This window comes from Zophobas morio, unplaced genomic scaffold, assembly GCF_036711695.1.
Source record: "Zophobas morio isolate AGI-343-1 ecotype UQ-CSIRO unplaced genomic scaffold, CSIRO_AGI_Zmor_V1 ptg000049l, whole genome shotgun sequence".
Lineage (NCBI taxonomy): Eukaryota > Metazoa > Arthropoda > Insecta > Coleoptera > Tenebrionidae > Zophobas > Zophobas morio.
The window spans coordinates 2,451,474-2,479,346 of NW_026972154.1; the positions used below are offsets into that span (position 1 = coordinate 2,451,474).

Genomic DNA, 27,873 nt, shown 5'->3' on the forward strand with positions numbered 1-27,873 from the left:
TGACAATTTGACTGTAACAATTCATTATGAATGTTATTATATAAAATGGCGTCATCTTCAGCAGTAGCGTATTTAGGACGATAGACACAGATGATTACAAAGGACAGGGTAGAAGATTTGCATAATATCGATAATGCTTCAGTAGTAGGCGTGGAAATATTAACAGTTGACACCAAAAAAGACGAGATAATATCATTATTCAAATAGACACAAACACCACCACCATTATAATCTGCGCGATCTGCCCTGTTAATAGTGTACCCAGGAATGGTTATAATTGGATCAGTATAATCAAGATGAAGCCACGTTTCGGAGATTAGAATTATTGAAGGTTTAGAAAGTTGAATATATGCTAGAAATTCGTTATATTTAGCTGGAAAAGAACAAAGATTAGTATAAGTAAGTGTCAATTCAGTAACACTAACGGCAGTTAGTTTTTTGGAATATTAATAATTTTAGGAACACCCTTGATGAATTTGATAGTGATATCGTTTTCACCCTTTTCCTGACGACTCTTCAGTTCAGTTCTCAGAGATTTAAGGTAAGATAATTGTTTTGGGGTTTTATCATCTGAGAATTTCAATTTAGAGAACTCCGTACTGGATAAACATGTCACCCTCTTTATCAGAATGGTTCTAGCCACTTGCGAGTTGGTAAACATTATTTTTAAAGCTCTAGGCTTCTTAGCTGACGTGGAGAAATTGCCCATCCTGCTAAAAGAGGCGACTGTAGAAAGATCGATGGCAAAACAGTCCAATAGTCTGGAAACAACTGCCTTGTCAAGCTCAGTGTTGTCTGTATCAGTGATACCATAGATAATAATATTATTGGATCTGCGAGCTTGTTCCACAGCTTCACTTATGACATCATCTGTTGAAGAAGCTAAGTCAGCACTAAAAGCCCTCACATCCTGATTAAATGATTCCTATGCGTCAGTGACACTATCAACACGTACCAAAAGGTCTTTATTGGCGGACTGAAGGTCAGCAATTGATTTTTCGTGGACAGTCAGTTGCTCAGTATGAGTTTGTAAAATTTTCGTTTGCGCTACAAGTGTTACATTGCATTTAGCAACATCATTATATAGTGCCATTTGAGAAGTTTTTAAAGTGGAAACTTCCTTGCATAATTGCTCGATCTTATTCATGATAGCATGGAAATGAGTAGTATTTAACGGCTCAGGTGTTGAGCTGCTACTGATAATTCTTATCTACATATATTGTCTTAATGTATAGATATTATCAAAATTACAGTTCACAAAATCTTTTTTTTTTATTTTCAAAGAAGCGGTATTTGTTAAACAATGTGCAGTCAAGGACCGAAGGAAGTCCTATGAAAATAACCTTCGAACAGTTTTTTCAGTAAATTGTTTGTATTTTAGTTTTTGTTACCTTGCAAACTTGAACCCTGTTACAAAATAAACTCATTGTCTATATAATTACATTTTCAACTAGGATTATCAAACAAAAATACCAATCACAAAGAAAACAAACTTGTACAGTAGGTACAGCAGCAATACCTTCGTCGCACAGTGTACCACAAACAAAATTTTCATTTTTCTCTTAGCTTCAGAAATTTTCTCACCGCTCTCTTTCAACAAATACACATTACAACCTGTAAAACATTTAAACAAATAATCGCGCCATTTCATATTTTTCATGTCAAAATTAAAAAGCTGTTTATCTTCTTCATTCATCTCGTTCCACAAATTTTCAGTATTATTGTCATGAAAATGATAGTCCCGAGTTACGAAATACTCCACCGAACTAATCTGTTTGGCTAACCTTTCATGGATCTTCACAACACTGAAAATTAAGGTTAAGAAAATTTAAACAACGTTGTGACATACCCAGTGGGTTTTCCTAAGCAGAAGAGCACAAAATCAGCAATATATGCAACAACTGTATGCAAGAAAAAAGCATATATGTCATGCCGAAGCTTGTAGGGGGTAAATTGTAATCCGTAGGACCACACCATTTGAAGAGGAGGATTCTCTAAATAATGGGCAAAGAGAAGTTTCCGTGCCTCGTCTGAAATTTATACATTCGAGTCTAGACAAACACTAAATCTTGTTAGTATTTACACCAAGTGCACACGTTTTCTTTTTTGGGAACGATGGTGTAGATGGTGGGTTTAGAAGATTTGGATGTTTTCCAAAGTACTGATATTATACAATTTACGACATAATCGAGAGGCACTATTTCAAGTGGCACATCGTATATGTAGACACTCCTAAGTATGCCTAAAGTTGATGCTGTCATCAAGCCAAAAGGACCATAGAACTGGTCTACCCATCCGGTGATGGGTTCTACGTTACAGTTTGTAACTAAAACGAGATGCAACAGGATTTTGTATTTGATTTGTTTCTGAGTTTTTTTTCCGCTAAATCAGCTACAACGTTTGGTGTTAACACAGCTTATAGATTAGCAGAACGTAACTCAGAAATAGACTCTCAACATTCAATTCACCAATAGGAGGACGTATTACTGCAACCGGCAAACTCTCACCAGCAGATTTGACCAAATCTTCTGAAATGTTCTTCGAGTAAACATAAGTGTTTGGAAAATTCCCCAATAAACTAAAAACCAAGTGAGCAAATAAATCACAGCATTAAGAACACTTACCGCGGAGTGTTTTCTTCTAAAATATCCTCGTCCAAAGAATTAACCACCGCGAGAAATTTTTCCGGTGTCAAAGGCGGCTCATAAAACTCTTCCTTAATGTCCAAATGTACGCAGTTGGAAAAAGCGGTAGAAACGTAAACAAAAGCCTAAAATTGTAACTCATTTTTGGCCACTGCGTGTTTTCCTTACCTTAAGGTTTGCCATTCCTTTGGCCAATTCTAATATATCTCGGGTGGCTCTGACAAACAAAGCAGCTTTTTTCAACGACTGATCAAACCTAACGCTTGCTGAGGCATGAATGACGCAAGTGGTTTCTGTTTTTAAAACCTCTATGTCCTCATCACTCATTCCAAGAACCGGTTCTTCGCAATCACCATTGACGATACAAACCTTTTTCAAGGTGTGTACGTTTTTGGATTTCAGTACAGCAAAACACTTGAAGACAAATTTCAGGCACGACATTATGCGAATAAAAACTTACGGGTAAATCGAAAAGTTCTTTAAGACGTTGTTCGCTGCTTTTATTTTTCTTTGGCCGAATTAGCATGTAGACTTTTGATAGCCCCTCGCATTCGCGAAGGAGCTTTTCTAGGATGATTTTCCCCAAGAATCCGGTGCCGCCGGTTAAAAAGATTGTTTGGTTTTTGTAGAAATTTTTGATTTCGCTGAGTTCCGAAGACATTTTTTGGAAAGCTCTGTGAGCAAAGATTAAAGTAGACTTGATTGATGCGAACTTATAGGTGTAGTTGTTAATCACTGCACCAAGTTAGAAACAATGCATTAATTTATACTTGTAAATATTTTTAACTGTGTTAATCAAGAAACAATGCGTTGAAATTCAAAATGAGAAAAAAAAACAATTACTGTGAAATTTTATATGTACCTACTTTAGGAATACTAAAACGATAGCCAAAATTTCCTTAATTCCGACCAACAATGTGATAACGTCTCCCCAAAATGTTATAATAATACAGTAAATCTTATTCAAATTAAAGTCGTCAAATGCATTTAATATATGCATTAGGAGTACGCTTTCAACATTTATTATGATTTATTTAAATTTTCATTGTAAAAGTAAAATTGTGTGTAAATATATCTCTTCAAACGTTAGAAAAATAGACCTTTGTATACCACTGTACACATAGTAAAAGACGCATTTTAATGCCATGTCTATAAAAATACTTTTTCTGACGGGGTCAGAAACAACAAGTTTTTATGCCGTCCTTGTTTCTTCTATCAATAAATCCCGATTATCATGCGTAACTAGTAAATGCTGCCAGTTATGTTAAAGGCAAAGACGCCGTATGATAGAATTGATTGCAAACAGTATTCATGGTGTGTAGTCCCTGATTGGCGGATTGTGTGGTGGTATGATGTAGTCAGTGGTTGGAAATAACTCAATTACAAGACATTAGTCATTAGTGTAATTCAGTTCCTTTTTAAGTAATAAGTAATTGTAACGAATTACTTTATTGAGCAATATAGTCACTTTTACAATTACTTTTACCCCAAATACTCAAAAATATTGTATTTGTTTTTCTCTACGAATCGTTTACCTGAGCTGTTGGGATTATTATACCTGGTTCGTCCCCACAAAGAGAACATTAACCCAGTAGGGAGTTAAAATCTAAAATGAGTTTGTCACAGAATTTGTCAAGAAATCAGGTAACCATAATAGACATAAGCTCTTCATCATTTTAAGAGTGAGCTAAAGCGTAGGAAAACACATATAAACTTCCGGCCAAATTTTTGCAAAAGTATACGTTAAAATTGTGATGAGTATGAGATTATCTTGTTTTCGCTATTTATGGGTCAACTTTGAAGTTTCAGAAAGCTATATTAGTAGAAATTGTATTAAAAAATCCATTGCTCGTTACAGAAATAAAATATCTTAATAGATAATTGAGTAAGCAGGGACAAAATATTTAAAATTTGTGGTCAAACAAACTATAGCCATTTTTCTGGTCCACTCAAATCTATAACAGGTAACCGATAGAACCCGTCCTTTTAAACTCCTTATAATCCGACAATAAAATTGGATCTAAGGTTTTCTAAATTTAATCTGTAAATCACAACGCCAAGTAAGAGACAATTAAAGACAGACTTTTAAGTTTACATTATCTTGTAGTCTCGTTCTAACTAATATTTACGATACATTTACACTTAGCCAATAAGATATTTTAAAATCTCCTACCAATGCAAAAAGAAAATGGATCAAAAGAAATGTAGGGAACAACTGCAAATAACATTTTGTGAGATCAGAAGGCCATAGGAGTGGCTTGATGAGGAATGTAAAAAAAGTCGATATACGAGAAAACTATAAGAACACGTTAAGTAGTGATTCGGAATTAAATAAGGACGAATTTAAGAAACAAAACAAATCTAACAATGTAACAAAATATGAAGGAGAGAAAAAAAGGATGCACCTACCAAAATTTCGCTTCAATCATATATCTTTATTTCCGAAAAATTTGACGACATCTATTTAAAGGGCAAACCGACCTTCATAAACACAGATAAAAATTTATGAAATGAGAGTATTTTATTTTATTGGGCAGTGGAAATGGTCAAAATATGTGTCGTATGCGAAATAATGGTAAACTATGCAAAATATGCATGAAATATGGATTCAATAATTGGTGTTTAGTCTGCACAAACAAATATTAAAATTGTTCGCTTTATAATGCAAGGATACTCTGAATCATGAGTTCCAAGGGCGAAAAAATAAAGTTACCTTGTTACCATCTTAGCATTTCTTATAAAGAAAAACCAAGATCTAACACCACAGCAAATTTGGGGTTAATAAAATTATGCCGCTATGTTTGAGAGTTTTTTAATTTTGATAAAAACTCCAGTGTTGTAATTTGCATTAAATTCTAGTAATTTCAGAAGTACTATTTGAAGCACGCTCTGTGTATTCCGTTTGAAAAGTTATGAATAGTATTTCAGCTTAAATCAAAATCTCTGTTAAGTTTCGTCTCAGAAAAAACGCATAAGAAATTTTGCCAAATCGTTAGAATTATTATTACACTGTAGATATCCATGTGCTAAACAAAAATTAAAATATAATTCATTAATAAATGCATAAACAAATAATTTTGTGAATATTATTTTTTCTCGACATTTCATGACCCGTAGAGTATGAAAAATTAGATCTCCTGGTTTAGTCTGTCTACCGTCTGTTCAGATTTTTGTTAGACAGATAATCTCCAAAACTACCATACCGATTGTGGTAAAATTTCATATGTATGTTAAGAATATCGTGTATTTGTTAAAACGCTAACCAAAATTTGCCCAATTTCCCTATCAATGTCATGACATCTCAGAATTTTTCATAGTAGGTAAGATTTAAATTTTATAAAATAGCATAAACCTGTATTTGTTTTATGGTTCAAATCTCTAAAACGGTACACCTCTGTGTTATTTTTAGTATTACATTGCATGTGTCGCAATTGATGTACGTGTCCTTGCTGAAATAATGTCGGCCGGGACATTTTTAAATGAGAAACTCACCAATACATACGAGTATAAGTATTGTTACGAAATAAACCCATACGCCGCCCCGGTACGACGCCTATGGGCCGTCGAGAACTTTCTAGTCTCTAGTGTATACGGAGATGACTCACGTCGATGACCGCGGCCGGCGCTCGCTAGAGAAAGGTGGAAGCGGAAGTCGCGATGGATGCCAGAAAGACCTGGATTACGAAGCTTCGAGAAGGAGAGTGTGGCTTTAAATAGAGACCACCTTCGGGAACGATTCATTCACTCAGTCAGCAAGTGGAGGCGAGTGTGCGAGTTAATTCAATAGTTAATAGTGTTATAGTTAGTTGTGTAAATTTGAGTTATTGAGAAATAAATTGTTGAGTTTTTTTAAATTCACCGATCTTACAGTATAGTCTTGCCCTTTACCAATGCAGGTTTTTAAAACCGGCTTTTTACTTATAGTATTAAACTTCGTATTAGTTTTCAGAAAGAGATTGTAAAGACACGCTTCTTTTAGAGCTTAATCAGACATCTACTACCTCGCAATGCCGGGTGGGATATCCCTAATAACAGGCATTGTTTGCATACTGTCGGTACTTTTCTACTATGCGGTAGTAAATAAAATAAATAATTTTCAAAAAATATATATTGTAGGCAAATATTTAAAAATAAGTTCGGCTTAACTGTAACTCCATTTTAGAAAGTGTGTATTCTTTTAAATAAATACAGAGTCTGAATATTATCGTGTAGGCAACATATTGTTAGGAAATAAACCCATACGCCGCCCCAGTACGACGCCTATGGCCGTCGAGAGCTTTCTGGACGTACGCACGGCGCTGATGGGTGAATCATCATTGCTGACGGTGTCGATTTATTAATCGCCCGTCAAACGTAACACTAGTGTCAGAAGTGGGATCAATTGTGACATAAATCAGGATTCGAATTTATTTGGTGCTACTAGGGGAGACCGGAACAAAGTAAACTTTCGAGAAAATTCTCTTCCGCGGTAAGAGTGGAATAACCGAATTAGACTTTCATCACCTGATATTGGCTTCGAAAATAGACGTCCGGCAAGACTCTAGAAGTTTCTAGAAGAAAATTTTGTGCGGATTACCACAAGAGCGCAAACAGCCAACATGGAGGAACAACTGACAAAAATGATGAAAATGTTGAGCGAAAATCAAAGAATAATGGAAGAAAATAGAAAAGAAGATCGAAGAATAATGGAAGAAAAAAAGCTATGCAAACTACACTTTTGAACAGCCGAAGCGAAATCCTCCAAGTCGTGCGAAATGAAGTGGACGAGGTGAGAACTGAAATGGAAAACAAGATCAAGGAGCTCGAAGAAAGATTACAAACACCACGACCTACAATTACGACCTCTGCAGAATTCAGTCAGGTGAGAGTTCAACCCCCTATTTTTGATGGGCAGACGTCGTGGACTACTTATAAGAAGCAATTTGAAGCTGCAGCCTTGTCGAATAGCTGGAATGACCAACAGAAAGCGACCGATTTGGTAGTAACCCTACGAGGTGCGGCCCTGGAGATTCTACAAACATTATCAGAAGAGAACCAGAGGGACTATACCGCCTTGACGACCGCCCTCGAACTCAGATTTGGAGATGAACACATCCGGCAAGTTTTCGAAGCGCAGCTTAAATCTAGGATTCAGAAGAGTAGTTAATCTCTTCAGGAGTTTGCGGCAGATGTTAAACGTTTGGTACACCTCGCCTATCCTGAAGCTCCGCAAGACTTCCAAGACAGACTGGCAGCAGAAACCTTCGTGAACGGGGTAAGATACTGTGAGTTAAGAAGAGTCCTGCAGATCTCCGGGTTCAAGAAACCATCCGAGGCGCTGATTCGAGCGTTAGAAGTGGACGCCGCATACAACAGCTCACCTCGTTCCAACGTTAAGATACGAGCTATCGGGGTTGAGGACGAAGTAAACCCTATTCAAGAGAGTCTCGATAAAATGAACGAGAACTTTGAGAAATTCGCCCGCGAAATAATTGCCGAAATCAAGACGGGCAGTTCTAGATAACATGGAGGGCGCCTAGAATGTTACAGGTGTGGGCGTCAAGGGCATAGTAGGAGGGATTGCCGTGTTAGATCGCCAGCGCCGATGAGGAGTTCGCAGCCGCGACCTCCTCTACATCAGGGGTAGGAAAACTAAAGGCAGTCGGTACCTCGGGGTACTGGCTGCCAAAAGAGAAGCCCCAACGACTATAATGGTTAGAGGTATCGCGGGGAGCGTCGATACTCCGACAATTAGCGGAAAAATCAATGGACAGGAATCGAAGATCATCATCGACACAGGAGCCGAAGTGTCCCTTGCACGCAGATCCAGGTTACAAAATTGCCAGATTAAGTCAGTATGTACCACCACGAATGTGAAGACGGTCACGGGAGAAACAACACCGGTTCTGGGTACAGCGGTGGTGAGTGTAGAACTCGGTCGACTCCGAATAACGCATGAAGTTCTGGTGGCGGAAATCGCAGACGATTTCATTCTGGGTATGGACCTAATCAGCCGGTATGGTTTAATGATCGATCCAGAACAGAAAATTCTGCGTTTCGGAGCCGAAGAATTTGTGCTGGGACGTCCGAATGTGGAAGCTGCAACGGTCAGACTAGTGGTCTGTCAGACAACGAAGGTAGATGGTAATGCAGAAGTCATCGTCTCCGCCAGAGTAGAGACGAACCCACGGATACAGTTTGGGGATGGTGCAGCCGGCACATGACTCGACCCACAAGCTCCTGATCGCGAGCACCCTAGTCAAAACCGATCGTGACATACCCTTACGTGTGACAAACGTGTTTCCCAATGCAGTCAATATTAGAAAAGGGGAGATTATTGGAATGTGTGAGCCAGTCGCCCGGGTGTTGAACTGCGAGGAAGAAGACATTGAGAATGAGTCTAAGGAAGCGGATACCAAAGACTTGGAGATCAAGTGGGACCAGCTGTCTGTTCGTGAGAGAAAACTGGCCAAAGGACTCATTCGTAGGCACCGTAATGTCTTTGCCTTAAAGGAGGAACCATTCGGGAAGACCAACATCGTATAGAACACCGAATAAACACTGATGACACGCAACCGATCCGTCAGGCTCCTCGGACAACATGTTGAGAGATGGGGTAATTGAAGAATCCAACAGCGTATGGTTATCTCCAGTAGTCTTGGTCACCAAGAAGGACGGGAGTACCCGATTTTGCGTGGATTACAGGAAACTGAACGACGTCACCAAGAAAGACAGTTACCCCCTTCCTCGAATAGACGATACCTTGACGACCTTATCCGGCTCGGCGTGGTTTTCGACTTTGGACTTGAAGAGTGGCTACTGGCAAGTAGGCTTGCACCCGGACGACAAAGAAAAGACTGATTATATAATGCGCCAGCAACATTCGAGCGGCTGATGGAGATGGTGCTGAAAGGATTTACATGGAAGACCTGTCTGGTATACCTCGACGACGTCATGATTATGGGCAAAACGTTTGACGACCATCTGAAGAATCTCGAGGAGGTGCTAGAACGAATGGAAAACGCTCGTTTGAAACTAAATCCCAAAAAATGCTGGCTCTTCCAGAAAAGAGTCGAATTCCTGGGCCATATCGTATCGGAGAAAGGAATAGAAACCAACCCGACGAAAGTTCTTGCTATCCGGGATTGGCCCATACCAAAAGACAAGCATGAACTACGAAGCTTCTTGGGACTCTGCACATATTACCGACGATTTGTAGAAGGGTATGCCGACATCACAGCACCGTTACACTAACTGACGAAGCAGACGGCGACTTTCAAGTGGAGCAGTACATGTGGGATGGCTTTTAAGAGACTGAAGACGGCTTTGTGCACCAGCCCCATTTTGGCTTACCCCAGGGACAAAGGAATGTTCGTCCTCGATACCGATGCGAGTAACTCGGGAGTTGGGGCCGTATTGTCGCAGATACAAGATGGGGAGGAAAGGGTTATAGAATATTTTAGCAAATTACATTCCAAACCAGAGAGAAATTACTGTGCCACAAGAAAGGAACTGCTAGCTATTGTCAAAGCCGTCAACCACTTCCACAAGTATCTATACGGACAGGAGTGTCTGATTAGAACCGACCACGCTGCCCTCTCGTGGCTACTGCGGATAAAGAATCCCGAGGGCCAAGTAGCGCGTTGGCTGGAAAGACCACAGCAGTACCACTTTAGGATCAAACACCGAGCGGGTCGACTTCACAACAACGCTGACGCTTTGTCAAGACGTCCGTGCGGAGAATGCAAGCACTGCGACAGGATCGACGCGGAAGAAGGGAACCTGACCGTTCGTCGGACGATTTTTGAGCAAGATGAAGAATGGACAACGGCGCGGTTAAAGCGTGAACAAGAAGCAGACGACATAATCGGGCCAATACTAAAGTGGAAGGAGGAAGGAGTCGAACAAACCGGCTGGGCAGAATTGTCCCACCAATCCCCCAGTTTGAAGGCGTTATGGGCCCAATGGCATTCCTTGGTCATGGAAAATGGGCTCTTGAATCGAAAGCGGGAGAGTCCTGATGGGCGTACCTCTAAAAAGATGATGGTACTCCTCAAGGTAAAGGTTTCCAAGATCTTAGAGGAAGTTCATGCCGAAACATCTGGAGCCCACTTCGGAGTGAACAAGACCTTGTCGAAAATCCGGGAGAGGTTTTATTACCGTGACGACGTCGAAAGTTGGTGTCGCAAGTGTACGACGTGTGCGGCCAGCCAGGGTCCTCATACCAGGGCGAGGGGAAAAATGAAGAAATATAATGTCGGGGCACCTTTCGAAAGAATCGCCATCGATGTGGCCGGTCCGTTCCCTGTAACAAACGACGGCAACAAGTTTATCCTTGTGGCCAGCGACTACTTCAGCAAGTGGCCAGATGCCTATGCCATTCCAAATCAGGAAGCCGTCACGGTCGCGAAAGTACTGGTTGACAATTGGATCAGTAGATTTGGCGTTCCCTTGGAACTTCACTCAGACCAGGGACGCAATTTCGAATCCAACGTCTTCCAAAGAGTGATGCAGCTACTGGGAATACGCAAGACAAGGACAACGCCACTACACAATCCGACGGCATGGTGGAAAGGTTCAATCGGACTACCTTTCGAAAGTGGTAGAAGTGCACCAAAAGGATTGGAACCAGCACCTTCCACTATTCCTGCTGGCCTACCGCGCAGCTGTCCACGACACCACGGGTCAAACACCTGCTCACGTTGCATTTGGGAAGGAATTGCGGCTTCCCTGTGACCTAGTCTTTGGATTGCCATCCGAAGAACCAATGGAAGTACGTGACTACGTGGACGAACTGAAAGAGAAGTTGGTCAACGTGCATGAACTAGTGAGGGGCCGGATCAAGACTGCCAGTGACCGAATGAAGACCCGTTACGATGTGAAGGCCAACTGTGGCGGATTCCAGGAAGGTGACTTAGTGTGGCTGTATAACCCCCGACGGAAGAAGGGACGTTGCCCAAAACTGGCTCTTGACTGCGAAGATCCATACACTCTCGTCGCTAGAATAAATGACGTAGTTTATCGGATCCAACGTGGACCGAAGACGAAGATGAAGATCGTTCATCTCGATCGACTAAAACGGTACGACGGAAACAACGAAGACGATTCCGATCGGGACGATCCGATTTGAAGAGGGGGACAGTGTTACGAAATACACCCTTACGCCGCCCCAGTACGACGCCTATGGCCGTCGAGAGCTTTCTGGACGCACGGCGCTGATGGGTGAATCATCAGTGCTGACGGTGTCGACGGCCGAGCGGCGGGCGCATAAAGACAGGTCTGGAGCCGTCTCGAAGCGGCGTCCAGGGAAGTCTCGAAGCGGAGTCGCGATGGATGTTCGTGAAAGATCTCGATCAGAGAATATGGGTTTAAACAGAGGCGCCCGTAGGTAATGGATTCATTCAGCCAGTGAAGACAGTCAAGAGCGCCGGAATAATTTCTGTGCATATTCGTTGTAGTAGATAGTAGTGTAATTCGAGCTAAAGAAATAAATCTTTGAGTTTTACCTACGCCCGATTTATTATTCGCCCGTCAAACGTAACAATATTGTTAGGAAATAAACCCATACGCCGCCCCGGTACGACGCCTATGGGCCGTCGAGAGCTTTCTGGTAGGTGCGGCGATGGTCGGTGAGTCATCATCGGTCAGGGGCCGAGTGACGTTCCATAAAGACAAGCTGCTGGAACTATAATTTTTTTGTATATTTGAAGATAACTTTAATTTTGTGTCCTAAAGTGCTATCATATAAACTAATTTACGGAAAATAAGTTCTTAGAACATAACAAGAGAGAATGCTTGCAATTATTTTAGAGAAAAGGCTTAACCTTTCCCCACTGGAAGACCTTTAAATATTAAAAATCAACACAAACAAAAAAATTGAGTTGTTGGCTTTACAAATCGAGGATATCTAAAGCTACATTAGAATACAATTTCTAAATTTTGCTAAAAATCTTGAGTGTGGTAAGCTGTAATAATTCTTGTAAATGCAAAGGAACGTTATTTTAGTGTCTGACAAGACAACTAATTACAAGGATTGCTAAAAATTTAAGTATGCCTTTTGAAAAGGTGAGGTTTCATCTGAGAAAAATAAAAATTGATAAGAAAAATTAAATATCAAACGAATATTGCCTTCAAAATGACAAAGCTTTATTTGCCATTGCCATTTCACACACGCATGTATTTCTTCCTTAATGTTAAACAAATGAAGTTATTATTCAAAATGAAATGAATCTATTGTTTTGCAAGAACTATTAACATTTTTCCGTGTCACCATATAAGAACTCTTGTCGTTGTAAAGTTGAGTCTACTAGAGAGCCTTTAACAACAAACAGAGTTTCTAAAATGTCTTCCAACTCTCAAATTCGGCATTTCTTCAAAAACCAAACTATTTTCATAACCGGAGGCTCAGGTTTTTTAGGAAAAGTTTTACTCGAAAAACTACTGCGCGAGTGTGAAGAAATCAAAAAAATATACGTGCTGATGCGTTCCAAGAAAAACAAAACTCCAACTCAACGATTCAGCGAACTCTTCAACTACGCAGTAAGTTCTTGCCAAAATTTAAACACTAATTCATCGTTTTCAAGTGCTTTGATGTCCTAAAATCCAAAGACGAAAATGTTCTGCGTAAAGTCTTTCTGATTAACGGCGACTGTCTGCAACCTCGTTTGGGTTTGAGCGAACAAGACGCCAACATTTTGGTACAAGAAGTGACGTGTGTTATCCATGCCGCAGCTAACGTCAAGTTCGACCAACCTGTTAAAGAGGTCGCTTGCAACGTTCGAGCAACAAGAGATTTGTTAGAACTGGCGAAGAAAATGACGAATTTAAAGGTAAATTTGGTGCGGATTTGACGCTTTCAACAAATTCCAAATCTAGGTGTTCGTCTTTGTTTCTACTGCGTATTCCAACTGTGTGCATGCAGACATCAAAGAGCAGTTCTACGAGCCACCAATGAAAGCAAAACAGTTGTTACAATTGGTGGATGCTCTCGATGATGACACTTTAAAAGCCATCACTCCTCAGTAGGTGACAATAGTGGTTATTAGGAGTATTTTTGATACTTTTCATTTTTAAACAGGTTGCTAAAAACGTGGCCGAACACATATGTGTTTGGTAAAAGTATTGCAGAAGACCTGATTAATACGATAGGTAAAGATTTACCAATAACAGTCGTACGTCCAGCTATCAGTGAGTACCACCTTTCCGAATGAATTCCGATTGTTGTTGCTCCTTAGTTATTAGTAGCATATCCGAGCCCAGAATTGGGTGGCATGACAACTTCTATGGTATTATCGGTGTGTGTATGGGCACTTCGTTAGGAATTATCAGAGTCATTAATTTAAAGAAGAACGGTATAGCACCATTGGTACCAGTAGATTACGTGTCAAATTGTGTTTTGGCTGCTGCTTGGCAACGAGGGACGTGTGACGTCACTACCATTTACAACTTCGTCGGTCATAAGAACAACCAAATCACTTGGGGTAAGCCTCTTCAGAGTTAAAGTTACTACTACCGTTTTTGTTTGCAGGAAGATTTATAAAAAATTCAGAGGCTAATTACTTGGAGTGTGCATTGAGGAAAGCTGTATGGCACTTTTCTTTAACAACAGTAGAAAATAAAGTTTGCTATAAGATCTGCACTTTCTTTTTACACACGGTACCGGCTTATATCGCAGATTTTGTTCTTGTGTGTTTGGGAAAACCCGCTCTGTATTGGTAAAATGTGATACTTTTGAATGGAACATAATCGCCATTTTTTAGGGTAGTCAAGAATTACGGCCGTTTGGATCGGCTGTTGAGTGCTGTGTTATATTTTTGCACTGGAAGTTGGAATTTCGAGGATCATAATGTGATGGAATTGTGGAACGCCATGGCCGATGAAGATAAAACGTTGTTTTGTTTCAATATGGAAAGAGTGGATTATGACATTTACATTCGTAATAGTGTTATAGGTACTAGACTTTACCTGTTCAAAGAAACACGGGAAAATAGTGTACGAACAAAACTAAAATTAAAAATGTTTTTTGTGGCTCACTATACACTTCTTGCATTTTTGTGGTATATTTTATATAAATTTGTTATGTTTCTTATAGAACTATTCTAGAATTTAGTTTTTATAAACCGTTGTACTTTTTACTGGGATGGTAATAAAGACAGTAGTCAGAAGTCATCAACAATCTTTTTTTTCAAAAGTAGGTTTGACTTTAGGGATTAATAAAATAAATAGTATGTATAAGATAAATAAATCCTGTTAAGGCGAGAAAAAAATCTCTAGCACCCAGCAAACTTCAAATTCGAAGTTCTCGGTCCTCAGACGAAATTACTGGAGATATACAGGGTCATCATAAAATATTGTAGTTAAGGAAGGCCATGACTTTGTTCGAACTTTAAGTGTCTCAAACAGCTTTTATCAAAGCTTCAGATCATTGTGGAATAATCTCAGGTAATAAACACAGAGGAATGACTATGGTCAGTGTTACAAATAACTTTTTTAGGTTAGGATGGGTTATTCTTTGGAGCAAAACACGTTCATCATCATGTCCTACTACCGTAATGGGGTGTTAAATGAAAATGTCTTTACATGCATCCACAGAGTACTTTGTGAATCTTTGAAGACGCCCATACGGCGAATTGTGGCCAGATTTAACGACACTGGTAGCGTCTCTAAGGGAAAACCGACGAGACCTCAAGTTAGTGAAGACGTTGAGGATTTAAGGACGAGAATGGAAGAAAGTCCGAAGAAATCTTTGTCAAAACTCTCTTTACAGTCCGGGGTACCATACAGCACGTGCCAGAAAATAGTACAATAGAAATTATATAAGATTTCGTTGGTTCAGGAGCTGCAACCAGCAGATTTTCCTCGCCGCGTCTAGTATTATCGTTGGTTTCAAGATAATATGAACGATAACAGGATTTTCCATTTCTGATGAAGCCAGGTTTCATCTGTCAGGCTACGTCAACTCACAGTACTTCAGAATTTGGAGTACAGAAAATCCTCACGCTTTTGAAGAAACACCATTACATGCAGTGAAGATTGGTGTCTGGTTAGCTGTTTCCAGACTACGATTCTTAGGCTCGATATTTTTTCAAGAGATAATTAATGCGACGAGATACAAGGAGAAAATTTTGGATGTATTTGTGAACCAGTTATTGCCCGAAGAATTATAGTCCGGTTATTTTCAGCAAGATGGTGGTACAGCTCATACGACAAGAGAAAATTGAAGATATTTGGAAGAATGTTAGGGCGACCGCATAATAAGTTCAAGAACCAATCCAGAGTGGCCCCTCCGATCTCCTGCATTGAATAGAAAGCTCAATACTGGAGGATTTGTACTTATTCGACAGATTATCGAAGTACCCTAACAGATCCTTCTCAGTACTTACATTTTACAATTTTTTCTCGTTACACCATTTCATATACCGGTAGTAAGTTTGATACTTCAGTTTTGATTTTGCTGGTAATAACGCAAATAGAACACTCGTTGGTTGCAGCTTTTTCTATATCTGAGCTAACACTCTTCGAGTCACTCATCATAAAATTCGTGACACGAAAAACGTAAAATTAAGCGTTGTTGAAACATCTAACTAGTGACCATGATATTGTTACGAAATAAACCCATAACGGCGCGACGCCTATGTTACGAAATAAACCCATAACGGCGCGACGCCTATGAGTTTTTCTAGTATGTGTGTCGATGAACGGTGACTCATCGACGGCCGAGCGGCGGGCGCATAAAGACAAGTTTGGAGCCGGTTACCAGAAGTCGCAATGGATACTCGAGAAAGATCTCAATCGGGGAAGTATGGGTTTAAATAGATGCCACCGTCGGGAACCATCATTCACCTAGTGGAGTCAGTCAAGAGCGTCCAGTGAAATTCGCCGGAATAATTTCTGTACATAATCGTTGCAATAGTGAGTCGTGTAAATACCAGTTATTAAGAAATACAAGAAAATGGTAGCAAGAAGAAATCTAGTATTAAGGGAATGGGTAAAGTACAAAAAATAGACAATAAAAGAGAGAAAATTGTAAAATTAGCTACGTGGAATATCAGAGGTCTCAATGAAGAAGGAGCGTTGAAAAAGTTAGTGCGAGAAATTAGGAAATATAGTTTTGATGTAGTAGCTATACAAGAAACAAAACAAAAAGAGAATCAAATAATAGAAATAGAAGACTATATATATTTTAATAGTGGGGATAAAAGCAAAATTAGAGGCACGGGCTTTATTGTACATAAAAAACTAAAGCAACATATATTGCAATTTCAAGCGATATCAGATAGGATGTGCTGCTTAAGGCTGAAAGGAAGATTTCAGAAGATTACGCTTATAAATGTACATGCACCAACGGAAAAAGCAGATATAGAAGTAAAAGAAGAATTTTATGAAACGCTCGATAAGGAATATGGAAAAATAAAAAAATATGATTTGAAGATTGTATTAGGAGATCTAAATGCAAAAATTGGTCAAGAAGAATTGTTTAGACCAACGATAGGAAAATATAGCAAACATGAAGTTACAAACTACAATGGTCAGATTTTAATAATAATAATAATAATAATAGGTTTTATTTTCCCAACAGACACAAGGTCCATATAGAGATAGAATCATACATTGATAACTATAATGGACTTTACTAGAGAGAAAGATATGATCATAAAAAGTACATATTTCCAAAAAAAAGAAATACACAAAGGAACCTGGATTGCACCAGATGGAAAAACTGTAAATCAAATTGACCATGTCCTAATTGAAAGAATGGAAAAAAGAAGTATAACCGATATAAGAAGTTATAGAGGACCAGATCTGGACACAGACCATTTCTTAGTAGGAGTAAAAATGAAGCAAAGAGTACCAGTTGAAAAAAACAGGAAGAACCAAGAACGCAAAAACTTAAAAACGTGTATTAGATTGAAAATGAGGAGGAGAGGAAGATGTATTTGGAAATGGTGAATGATTGGGTAGCAGGTGAAAGGCAAGATACAGAAGATATAGAAGATTTATGGTTTGAAGTTAAAAATGGAATAAAAAAAGCGTCATCACAAAGCACTCAAGAAACATGGAAGGAAAATAAAAACGAAAGATGGTTTGATAAGGAATGTGAAGAAGAATTAGAAAAAAGGACAACTTTAAGATTGAAGGTATTAAAAAATGAAACAGAAGAAAATTTAATGGCATACAAAGAACAGCGAAAAATATGTTACAAAAAGAATTACCAAGATGGCGACCGTCAATGTTACACCGAATCTTGATATTCCTGCTGATGGCGGGGTTTTATCTAATTGCAAGCATTGTAGAAAACTTATATCGAAGGAGAAAGTTTTGTGTGTAAAGTGCTTCAGTTTGTTCCACCCAGGATGTGTTAAGTTTGCCTTACAAGCGAAAAATCCCAAATGTAATCATGAATGGGAAAGTTCTCCAAAAATTGTGTGTAACAATAGTGAAGTTGAGACGGAAATTATGTATCTTAAGGAATTAGTGTCGGTGCTAAAAAGCAAGAACAATGTTTTAGAAGAAAATTGTGCTTTGCTGCGTGAGAAAAACTTGTATCTTCAGTCCGAAATTATGTCGTTGAAACAACAGCGCAAGTGTGTGTCCTCAGATAATATTATCGTGAATCCACTGTCAACATCGGCAAAAACTCTGAAGCATGATAATGAGAATGGTATCAGAAATGCCTGGTCGGCAAAGGTAAACAATGATACAATCAACATCAATGAGACCATTTCAACAGTTAGTAAGTCCAGTTTTGGTCACCAATTAGAAAACTATCAAAGTAGTCTGATGAATGATATAATTAATCTTGACCCTATAAGTACTAAGGATGATATGAATATCTCTTCCATGGAGGGCACCGATTTTAAGTTAACTGATAAGGATAAAACTAAGATGGTTGATGTTATTCAAGATGATGGTTTTAAAAAGGTTATTCATAACAAGAAAAAAGTCAATATTATTAAAGGTAAACTTGAAGGGGGCAATTTGACCTTTAAAGCTGCAATTAAAAAACGATATATATATATATATTGGCAATTTATCTCTAGATTGTAAGTCTAATGCAATTCAAGATTATCTCATGTCGAAATTTCCAGAAAGAAATTTTGAGGTTGAACAACTACCCAAAAGAGACTCAGCCAGGAGTATTGCGTTTAAAATAACTGTTGATGAGGACATGTTTAATAAATTACTTTGTGAAGATATTTGGCCTTCTGGAGTAGTTATAAAGAAGTTTCATTTTTTTCGCAGTATAAGAAAGGATCCAGTAATGTCATAGGTAACTCCTTACACAAAAGCAATTTTAGAGTATATTATCAAAATGTCAGGGGTTTGAACACTAAAATAAGTGATTTTTATTGTGAGTGTCTCTCTGAAGAATTTAGTGTAATTGTCTTGACTGAGACATGGTTTTATCCTGAAGTTAACAGTAATGAGTTATTTGACAACAGATACGTTGTGTACAGGTGTGATCGTAACATGTTCAACAGTAGTAAAATGCGCGGAGGTGGGGTTCTCATAGCTGTTTTGAAGACATTTTTATCTAGTGAGATATTATTAAATGTAAATACTGTTGAGCAGTTATTTGTAAAAATAACTGTTGGTTCAGTTGACATTATTATAGGAACAGTTTACCTACCTCCTGATTCTGGAATTGGTAAATACGTAGTGCATACTGAAACAGTAAATGATATATGTGATAAAAATGTCAGTTCTTATATTTTCCTGGTTGGTGACTATAATTTACCCAACATCGTGTGGCATCCTGATGATGAGTTTAATGGTTATGTTCCTTTTTCATCCGCAGGGCTATGTGAATGTCACATTTGCGATTCTTTCTCTGCATGTGGTTTACATCAGTTAAATTGTTTTAAAAATATAGCTGGCAATGTACTAGATTTATGTTTCACTAATTTAGATGATTGTAACCTGTCATTGTGTAATGCCCTTAGTATTATTGATGCTAGTCATCCACCTCTTTTGATTGAAGTTGTTCTTGACTGCTTCATTGATATGAATTGTAATAAAGTTGAATACTATTTTGACTTTAACTCTGCATCTTACGTTGATATTTGTAACTATTTTTCTGGTATTAATTGGTGTTCAATTTTTGATAATATCGTTGATGTTGATGATGCAGTAAATATTTTCTATGAATATGTACATGCTGCTTGTGAGCAATTTGTACCAGTCAAATGCAAAGTAACTTCTTCGTATCCCAAGTGGTTTAGTCGTGATATTATAAATCTTATAAAGGCAAAGAAAATTGCTCATAAGCAATTTAAAAGAACTAATACTAATACAGATTATGTGAAATTTGTAAATTTGAGAAGTTTATGTAAAGTTATGATTAAGAATGCGTATAGTGAACATATCTCTAATATTCAGAATGACTTGTTGTTAAATCCCAGTAACTTTTGGAAATTTATCCGCACAAAATCTAACTGTCAAATGCCACTGCCAATGAGATCGGGCAATGAAATTTTTTATAATGATATTGATATTTGTCAATGTTTTAGTAATTACTTTGGCTCTGTATATTGTAACGTTATTAATCCTAATTTTAATGCTGTTTTTGATTCAGTGGTTAATATTGATAAAATTAACATTCACTTATCAGATGTTAAAAGTGCGTTAGATATGATTGATTCTAACAAGGGAGCTGGTCCTGATTTCGTTCCTCCAAAATTTTATAAGAACTGTGGTAAGTCTTTAGCATTACCGCTGCAATTGTTGTTTAATTTATCATTACAATCTGGTAAGTTTCCGTCATTATGGAAGGTCACTCATGTTGTACCTATACATAAAGCAGGTAGTAAGCCTTCCATTGAAAATTATAGGCCTGTTTCCATCCTGTCAACACCTTGTAAGATATTGGAATCGATAGTACACACTCATATTTCTTATGCTTTTAAAAATATTATCTCTTTGAATCAGCATGGTTTTTTTCGTAAAAGGTCAACTATAACTAATTTGTTAAGTTTTACTGATAATGTTATTAAGTCATTTTCTGAGAGTGCTGAAGTTCACACTGTGTATACTGACCTCAGCAAGGCCTTTGACAAAATTAGTCATAAAATGTTAATAAATAAACTTAGCGCTTATGGTGTCTCTGGTCATCTACTTCTATGGTTTACTAGTTACCTTGATAATCGATCTCAAATTGTGAAATTCAAAAATTGCTTCTCGTCTTCGCAGATTATTACCTCTGGGGTCCCACAAGGGTCAATTCTTGGGCCTTTGCTCTTTTCCATTTATATAAATGATGTGTCTAATATACTCAAATGTAATTTTAGCCTGTTTGCTGATGATTTAAAAATATTTAAAACTATTAGGGATAGTAACGATATGCTTTTACTGCAAAGCGACTTAGATTCTCTCTCATTGTGGTGTAAGGATAACTTAATGAAATTAAATTATAGTAAATGTCAAGTAATATGTTTTAGTCGTAAAATTCTGGCATCAATTCCGTGTTATGCTATTGACAACAATTCCTTAAAAGTTGTTTCTTCCGTAAAAGACCTTGGTATCATTTTAGACAGCAAATTATCCTTTGTCTTGCATTGCGAATATATTGTTTCAAAAGCTAATAAAGTATTAGGGTATATAAAGAGATACTGTCATGATTTTAATGATATTCGTACTTCTCTAGTATTATATTCATCATTGGTCCGTTCAGTTTTGGAATATGGGTGCATACTGTGGGATCCTATATATCAGATACATAAGAATAGAATTGAACGCATTCAAAATAAGTTTGTCAAATCTATTTTGTTCAAATTACCACTTAAGGTCTCTCATTCTACTAGTCTTAGTAAATCTTATTTGGGTTTGTCTTTATTAGGTGTACGTCGTGATTTTTACAAAATTTGTTTTATGTATAAACTTTTAAACAATATGTGCGATTCTGACATTCTTAATTCTATTAACTTCAATGTTCCTCAGTTCAATGTTAGACAAGCTCCCTTGTTCTACATTAAATTCAATTATACGAATTATTTGTTGTTTTCACCACTTAATAATATATTATTTACTTGTAATTCTATTTATAGCAGAATTGATTTTTATTCAGATACTTTTCCTAAGTTTCAAACTAAGTTAAGGCAAATCTTATTTTAAAAATATTGTAACATTCTCATGTGATTTTATTATTTTTTCTTTGTATTGTTTAAGGATGTTTTTCCGTCAATAAAGTAAGTAAGTAAATATGTAAAAGGCTCTTACGCGAAAAGAAAAGAAAATATAAAGAAAGACAATTAGACAAGATAGAAGAAAACTACAAAAATAAAGAGATAAGAAGTATGTACCAAGGATTGAAACAAGAAAAAAAAGGATACCAATCAAGTTCGGTGTTCTATAAAAACGAAAAAGGTGAACTGGTAGGAAATGAAGAAAAAAATTTAGAACTCTGGCAGAGGTACTTCGACGAACTCCTAAATGGGGAAGAAAATGGAGGAATGATAGAAGAAAATTTAAACAAAGAAGATATACATGATGAAGAAGAAGAGAAAGCACCAAGTCTAAGAGAAGTAAAGGAAATAATAAAGAAATTAAAAAATAACAAAAGTCCGGGAGAAGATCAAATAACGGCGGAATTACTAAAATACGGGGGGGAGAAGCTAGAAGAAAAGATACAGAAACTTTTAGAACAAATTTGGCTGCAAGAACAAATGCCAAATGCCACAAGATTGGAACGAAGCTATTCTCATTCTAGTACATAAAAAGGGGGATAAGATGAAATGCTCCAACTATAGAGGAATAGCACTTCTGAATGTAGTCTATAAAATTCTTGCCTCGTATATAAAAGAGCAAGTAATAAAAAAAGTAGAGAAGGAAATTGCAGAGTACCAAGGTGGCTTCAGAGCGAACAGGTCGGTAGTGGAACAGATATTTACACTACGTGAGATACAAGCAGAAAGTTTTTAGTATAAAAAAGACACTTTTGTGTTATTCGTAGATTTCAAACAAGCATATGATAGAATCAAGCGCCAAAAGTTATATGAAGCTCTAAGAGAACTAGGTACGAAAAACAAGCTAATTAAGATGATAAAACTCACCTTAAAAGACACGGACAATAGAGTAAGAATCAAAGGAAAATTGTCAAAAAAATTTAAAGTGAAAGAAGGATTACGGCAAGGGGACCCCCTCTCGCCAATTCTATTTAATTGTGCGTTGGAATACGTGGTTAGGAAAGCCAATTTGAATAGATCAGGGTTGCTATATCACAAAAGTCATCAGTGTCTAGCTTTTGCTGATGATGTAGCAATTTTAACAAGAAGTAGGACAGCACTACATAAAGCTATGGTAAACCTGGAAGAAGAAGCGCAGAAAATGGGACTGCAGATTAATAAAACAAAACTAATGACGTGGACTGAGAAAGAGTACGATAGTCTAGGAGAGTTAAGAGTAAATACAAATACAGGAAAAACGTATCGCTTCAAGGAGGTGGAAACATTTACCTATTTGGGCACAGAATTTTATAGGAAACCAGACATGACAAGACAAATCCAAAGCAGAATAATGGCCGGAAATCGTAGTATTTACGCATTTAGGAACATTATGAACAGAAATTCTTCAAGAGGTCTGAAGTTAAGGGTCTACAAGACAATTATTCGTCCCATTGTAATTTTCGCAAGTGAGACACTAGGAATAAATACACAAAAGATGTTGAAGATATGGGAAAGAAAAGTACTCAGGAAAATATATGGAGGAAAAAAAAACAGAAGATGGATGGGAAAGAAGAACAAACAATGAGTTGGCAGAGTTATATCATGAACCGAACATAGTGGCAATTGTAAAAGGACAACCATTAAGATGGTTCGGACACGTTATGAGAATGAAGGAAGAAAGAGTACCCAAGAAAATTTTGGAAAGTGGTATCGGAGGGAAACGTCGACAAGGACGACCAAGAACACGGTGGAAAGAAGATATACTAAAGGACATAGCAGAGGCGAATATTGCAAACTGGAGGAAGAAACTTAAGAACAGGAAGGAATGGCGAGAAGCAACCAACCAAGCCATGGGCCAACTTGGCCTGGAGTGCTAATTTATATATATAAGAAATACATCGTTGAGTTTCATCCATGCCAAATTTATTCGCCCGCAACGTAATAATATCATAAAATTTAGTGCCAAATTTGAATTTTTTTGTAAAATATTTATTTTTAAGCGACCCTTGGACAATATTATACATATACCATTTGTCACAAATCATAGGTTTAAAAAATAATCTCATTATTGCTCCTTTGCTCTGTTTAGAGACGCCTAATTACACTTGATCTAGCTACATATTACTCTTAATCACATAATGTAACTCTAATTTCGAACTAAGATATAAAAAATAACATTTCCTTAAAAAAAGAATCCTAAAATAAGTGCCACAAATTTGTACAACAGATACCACAAAAGCGCTATAACAGTATAATGCAGCACAAACATAATCTTTATTTTTCTTTCTCCCTTAGGAATAGTATCAGGTGTATCCTTCAACAAATGAAGTCTCGCACCCATACAACTAGCATGCGCATATTCATTCCAATCAACTTTCTCCATACTGAAAAAGAACGACCTCTTATCTTCCTCGTTCATATGATTCCACAACCCCATCACATTATCATTATCAAAAACCCAACTCCTTGTTGAAAAATACGAAATTAAATCCAGCATTTTGTTCAACCTTCTATAACTTTTAACGGCTCTAAAACGAAAAACTAATAAATGTGCAACCACTAACTCCTGAAGTACATTGTCGGTTTTCCAAAGCAGATGAGAATAAAATCGACGACGTAAGCCGGCACTGTGTGCATAAAGAAAACACAAATGTTGTTCCATGTCTTGTTTTCTCTGATGTCGAAACAGTAGTACCACAAGAGTTTCTCTGAGGCAGCTGACCAACAGTTCGGTATCACTATTTGCATAAACTTCTCTAAAATAAAAATTTTGGGTTGTTGGAGATTTTTAAAAGGGTACTTACGCCAAGTCTGACAGGTGCGTGTGTCCCCTACGTAATTATATATGGTGGTGGTACCATCGGAAGTGCCTCTTTTCCATGCGGCTGCTAAAACACAATTAGAGACATAATCTACTGGTACTAATGGCGCTAGAGCGTCATGTTTCGCATTCAAGGTTCTAATAACACCCAGAGCGGCTCCAGCGACGATACCAATGACACCGTAGAAGTTATCGATCCATCCAGGCATGGGTTCCGATAAGGTACTAGTAACTACGGAAAATTACAGGGACTGTGTTAGTTGTACTAGTTTTTCGAATCTTGTAAGATATATGGCTGGTGTAAAAAGCGATGCGCGTTGCGTGAGCAGACAACTTGAACAGTGCCTGACATCGGAAAGACAAGCAGCCACTTTCAGGGGCATCAAGACGAGGTGTCTCTGGAATGGGTAAAACAAACACTCTTGTGGGAAGGCGCACAACTTAACGTGGTCCCCTTGGCTGAACTACCAAGGCTAGTGAGGGCGACCTTGTGGATACCGGGACCACCGGTGGATGCAGAGGTCGTACTTTTCCACCTAGAGGGTCAGAACCAAGAGCCCGCGTTAAAAAATGGCTTCTTTTCCGTCACGAGGCCAAACCCGAGGATGCCTCTCCAGGCAATCTCTTTGTGTTTGGGCTTGGGATGGATGAGGCCAAAACAACCAGGGACAGAGAGGGCAGAATCAACTATATGCTGTCCTCTTTTAACTTGAAACTTAAAGAGAACGAGGCGTCGACTCAGAAAGGGCGGACCCTTATGGAAGAGGCAGAAACCCCAGGGGATGAAGCCTCTACCAGTGGGGGCAGACCCGCCCAAGACATAAGCCTCGTGTCTCCTAAGATATGTATGAGATTTTTGGTTACAGAGATGGCGCTGCACCAGATAAATTAGCTTGATTTTGAATGAGTTTGTCTTCCAGCGTTATACCAATGCAGGAAAAAGAGAAAAGGGCCAAGTTCGATCCAGAATCGCAGTACCGCAGGTCGCCATTATTTCCGAAACACCCACTGCATCACGAAGACGTTTAAACCGTGTCAGGAATAAAACGTTATTATACTCGTACCTTGCAAACGTTTTTGCGAAAATTTGAACGTTTAGCAAAAAACTGAAAGTGGATTCGTAACATCCAAATTATTTTAGAATACCATTCATTGAAATGACGTCATTAAATTGTGGGTGGGGATGATTAGCCAAATTTTATTATTTAGCATTTAACCGTCTACATGATATTTCTAATATAGATAGAAAATTTGGCAACAATCAGTTCAGGTTTCGGTGATTACGTGTCTAATGAAAATGGATACAGACAGACAGATGGAAACGGGAGAGATAAAAGTGGCCATTCGTCCGATGAACTCGATTACAATACTTTCTTCGCTTACGCTTGGGAAGTAAAAATTTAATTTCACCGATTGCTGCTCCAAATATATTTTTTATTGTACACTCGTTACTTGAAGTGTTGCCATATAATCTTACAGAATTCGGGAAACTATACTTACCAATAGCTGGACGCACGATTGTTACAGGCACAACTTCACTAGCCGCATTGACGACATCTTCAGAGATACTTTTGCCAAAGATATAAGTGTTCGGCCAGTTTTTCAACAACCTAGTCAAAAAAAAACCGTGATGTAGTTATTTTAACACAACTAGACTTACTGTGGGGTCACGTCAACTAAAGTCTGGTCATCCAAAGCATTCACCACCGAGAACAAATTTTCAGTTTTCATTGGGGGCTCGTAGAAGTCTTCTTTGATGTGGTCGTTGACACAGTTCGAGTAGGCAGTGGAAACAAAGACGAAAACCTACAAGCCAACTTATTTGACAATACACAAGTTAGACGTTTCGCACCTTCAACTTCTTCATCCGTTTCGCTAATTCCAACAAATCCCTAGTCGCTCTAACGTTATAAGTGGCTTCTTTGAGCGACTGGTCGAACTTAACATTCGCCGCAGCGTGAATCACACAGGTGGTCTCCTTCAACAAGATATCGACGTCTTGGTCGCTCAAACCCAGAAGAGGTTGCTGGCAGTCGCCGTTGATAAGACATACTTTTTTCAAAGAGTTGGCGTTTGTGCTTTTGAGGAGGTCAAAGCACTTGAAGAATATTGTTACAAGTGGCGGTACGACAAGTTTAAAAACTTACAGCGTAGTTGAAGAGCTCCTCGAAGCGCTCTTCTGGGGTTTTGTTCTTCTTCGTACGCATCAACACGTATATTTTTTCGATTTCTTCGCATTCTCGAAGTAGCTTCTCTATTAAGACTTTTCCCAAAAAACCGGACCCTCCGGTGAGGAAGACGGTTTGGTTTTGGAAAAATGTTTTTATTTGGCTGACGTCGGGCAGCATTTTTGGAGTGCAACGGGTTTGATTGAACTGAGCCCGGAGTGGAATATTTTATCAGTTTTGAATACAGGGGAAGGGTAAAGGTTAGCACTCGCTATTGACTTCGTGTAAAAACGGCTGAAGCGACATCCGGGTACTGTTTGTATGGTTGTCGGTTACATAAACTGTGTGTTAATTCGGACTGCAAAAAATTTAGGTACTGTATGTTACCAGACAGTTTGAAATCATCGAATTCGCTAACGTCTCATTTAATTTTAGCTAGACGATTTCACAGTTTTTAACACAACTTCACTCTGGAGCACTGTATGTTTCAAGAGATATTTTCTCAATACAGTTTTGAGATGATATAATCACATTTTCGATGGGGATGAATTGACAATATTTAGGTTGCGAGATTTTTTAAATACATCTAAATGGGGACTTACTTTTTCATATACTAGAAGCTATTGAACGTCGACAAAACTTAAAATTAGCCGTTTATCAAATTTCTGCGGAACAATATACTGGTGTTTGCAAGAATATCTAATTTTTATAATTTTCTGAGTGAATTTTACACACGTGCTGTATGCATTATTCTTAAATAGGACTATACATTACATTTATTATACAGGGTGGAAACTAGTCTGCGAAACGTATGGAATAAATTCAGTAATTTATTTTAAAACTGATGCGATTTCTTGAAAACGCTTAAACAAAGTGTTAATTAAAAAAAATGGACAATAACTCATATGATCTGCATTGTTATGGAAATAGCTCGAAACAATCACAACAATGCGTGTTTAAATATTTAAAAATATTCATAAAATTCATGACAGTGCAAGTTCGCATTATTCTTAATCATGATGATAATATACTGGTAATATTTTTACTTTTATTTTGCAATATTGGACTATCAATATTCATAAAAGTGTCCTTTGTGATCC

The 27,873-nt window shown here is 37.9% G+C and overlaps 2 protein-coding genes across 2 annotated transcripts; one reads left to right on the top strand and one right to left on the bottom strand.

Moving 5' to 3' along the window:
* Positions 1-12,956: 12,956 nt before the first annotated feature.
* LOC135142525 (fatty acyl-CoA reductase wat-like) lies at positions 12,957-15,495 on the top strand. The gene is made up of 9 exons (XM_064074242.1): positions 12,957-13,143; positions 13,401-13,453; positions 13,500-13,645; positions 13,702-13,811; positions 13,859-14,104; positions 14,152-14,338; positions 14,384-14,615; positions 15,118-15,396; positions 15,460-15,495. The coding sequence occupies exons 1-9, from the start codon at positions 12,966-12,968 to the stop codon at positions 15,493-15,495; spliced, it is 1,467 nt and encodes a 488-aa protein (XP_063930312.1). The 5' UTR covers positions 12,957-12,965.
* An 8,256-nt stretch (positions 15,496-23,751) lies between these two features.
* On the bottom strand, positions 23,752-27,184 carry LOC135142648 (fatty acyl-CoA reductase wat-like). Its single transcript, XM_064074392.1, has 7 exons — positions 26,753-27,184; positions 26,458-26,703; positions 26,266-26,411; positions 26,106-26,215; positions 24,589-24,837; positions 24,360-24,540; positions 23,752-24,312 (listed from the first exon to the last, which is right to left on the bottom strand). Exons 1-7 carry the CDS (start codon positions 26,951-26,953, stop codon positions 23,967-23,969), a joined length of 1,479 nt encoding a protein of 492 aa, XP_063930462.1. The 5' UTR covers positions 26,954-27,184; the 3' UTR covers positions 23,752-23,966.
* Between the last annotated feature and the right edge of the window lie 689 nt (positions 27,185-27,873).

What these genes read in the sequence shown, in the direction of transcription:
- LOC135142525 (XM_064074242.1), top strand. Translation starts at nt 12,966, where the DNA reads ATGTCTTCCAACTCTCAAATTCGGCATTTCTTCAAAAACCAAACTATT. An exon ending in AACTCCAACTCAACGATTCA is followed by an intron (nt 13,144 to 13,400) that starts GCGAACTCTTCA and finishes TCGCTTGCAACG; the next exon opens with TTCGAGCAACAAGAGATTTG. An exon ending in AAGAAACACGGGAAAATAGT is followed by an intron (nt 14,616 to 15,117) that starts GTACGAACAAAA and finishes TAACTTTTTTAG; the next exon opens with GTTAGGATGGGTTATTCTTT.
- LOC135142648 (XM_064074392.1), bottom strand. Translation starts at nt 26,953, where the DNA reads ATGCTGCCCGACGTCAGCCAAATAAAAACATTTTTCCAAAACCAAACC. An exon ending in TTAGTTGACGTGACCCCACA is followed by an intron (nt 26,216 to 26,265) that starts GTAAGTCTAGTT and finishes TTTTTTGACTAG; the next exon opens with GTTGTTGAAAAACTGGCCGA. An exon ending in AATCGTGCGTCCAGCTATTG is followed by an intron (nt 24,838 to 26,105) that starts GTAAGTATAGTT and finishes AATTTTCCGTAG; the next exon opens with TTACTAGTACCTTATCGGAA.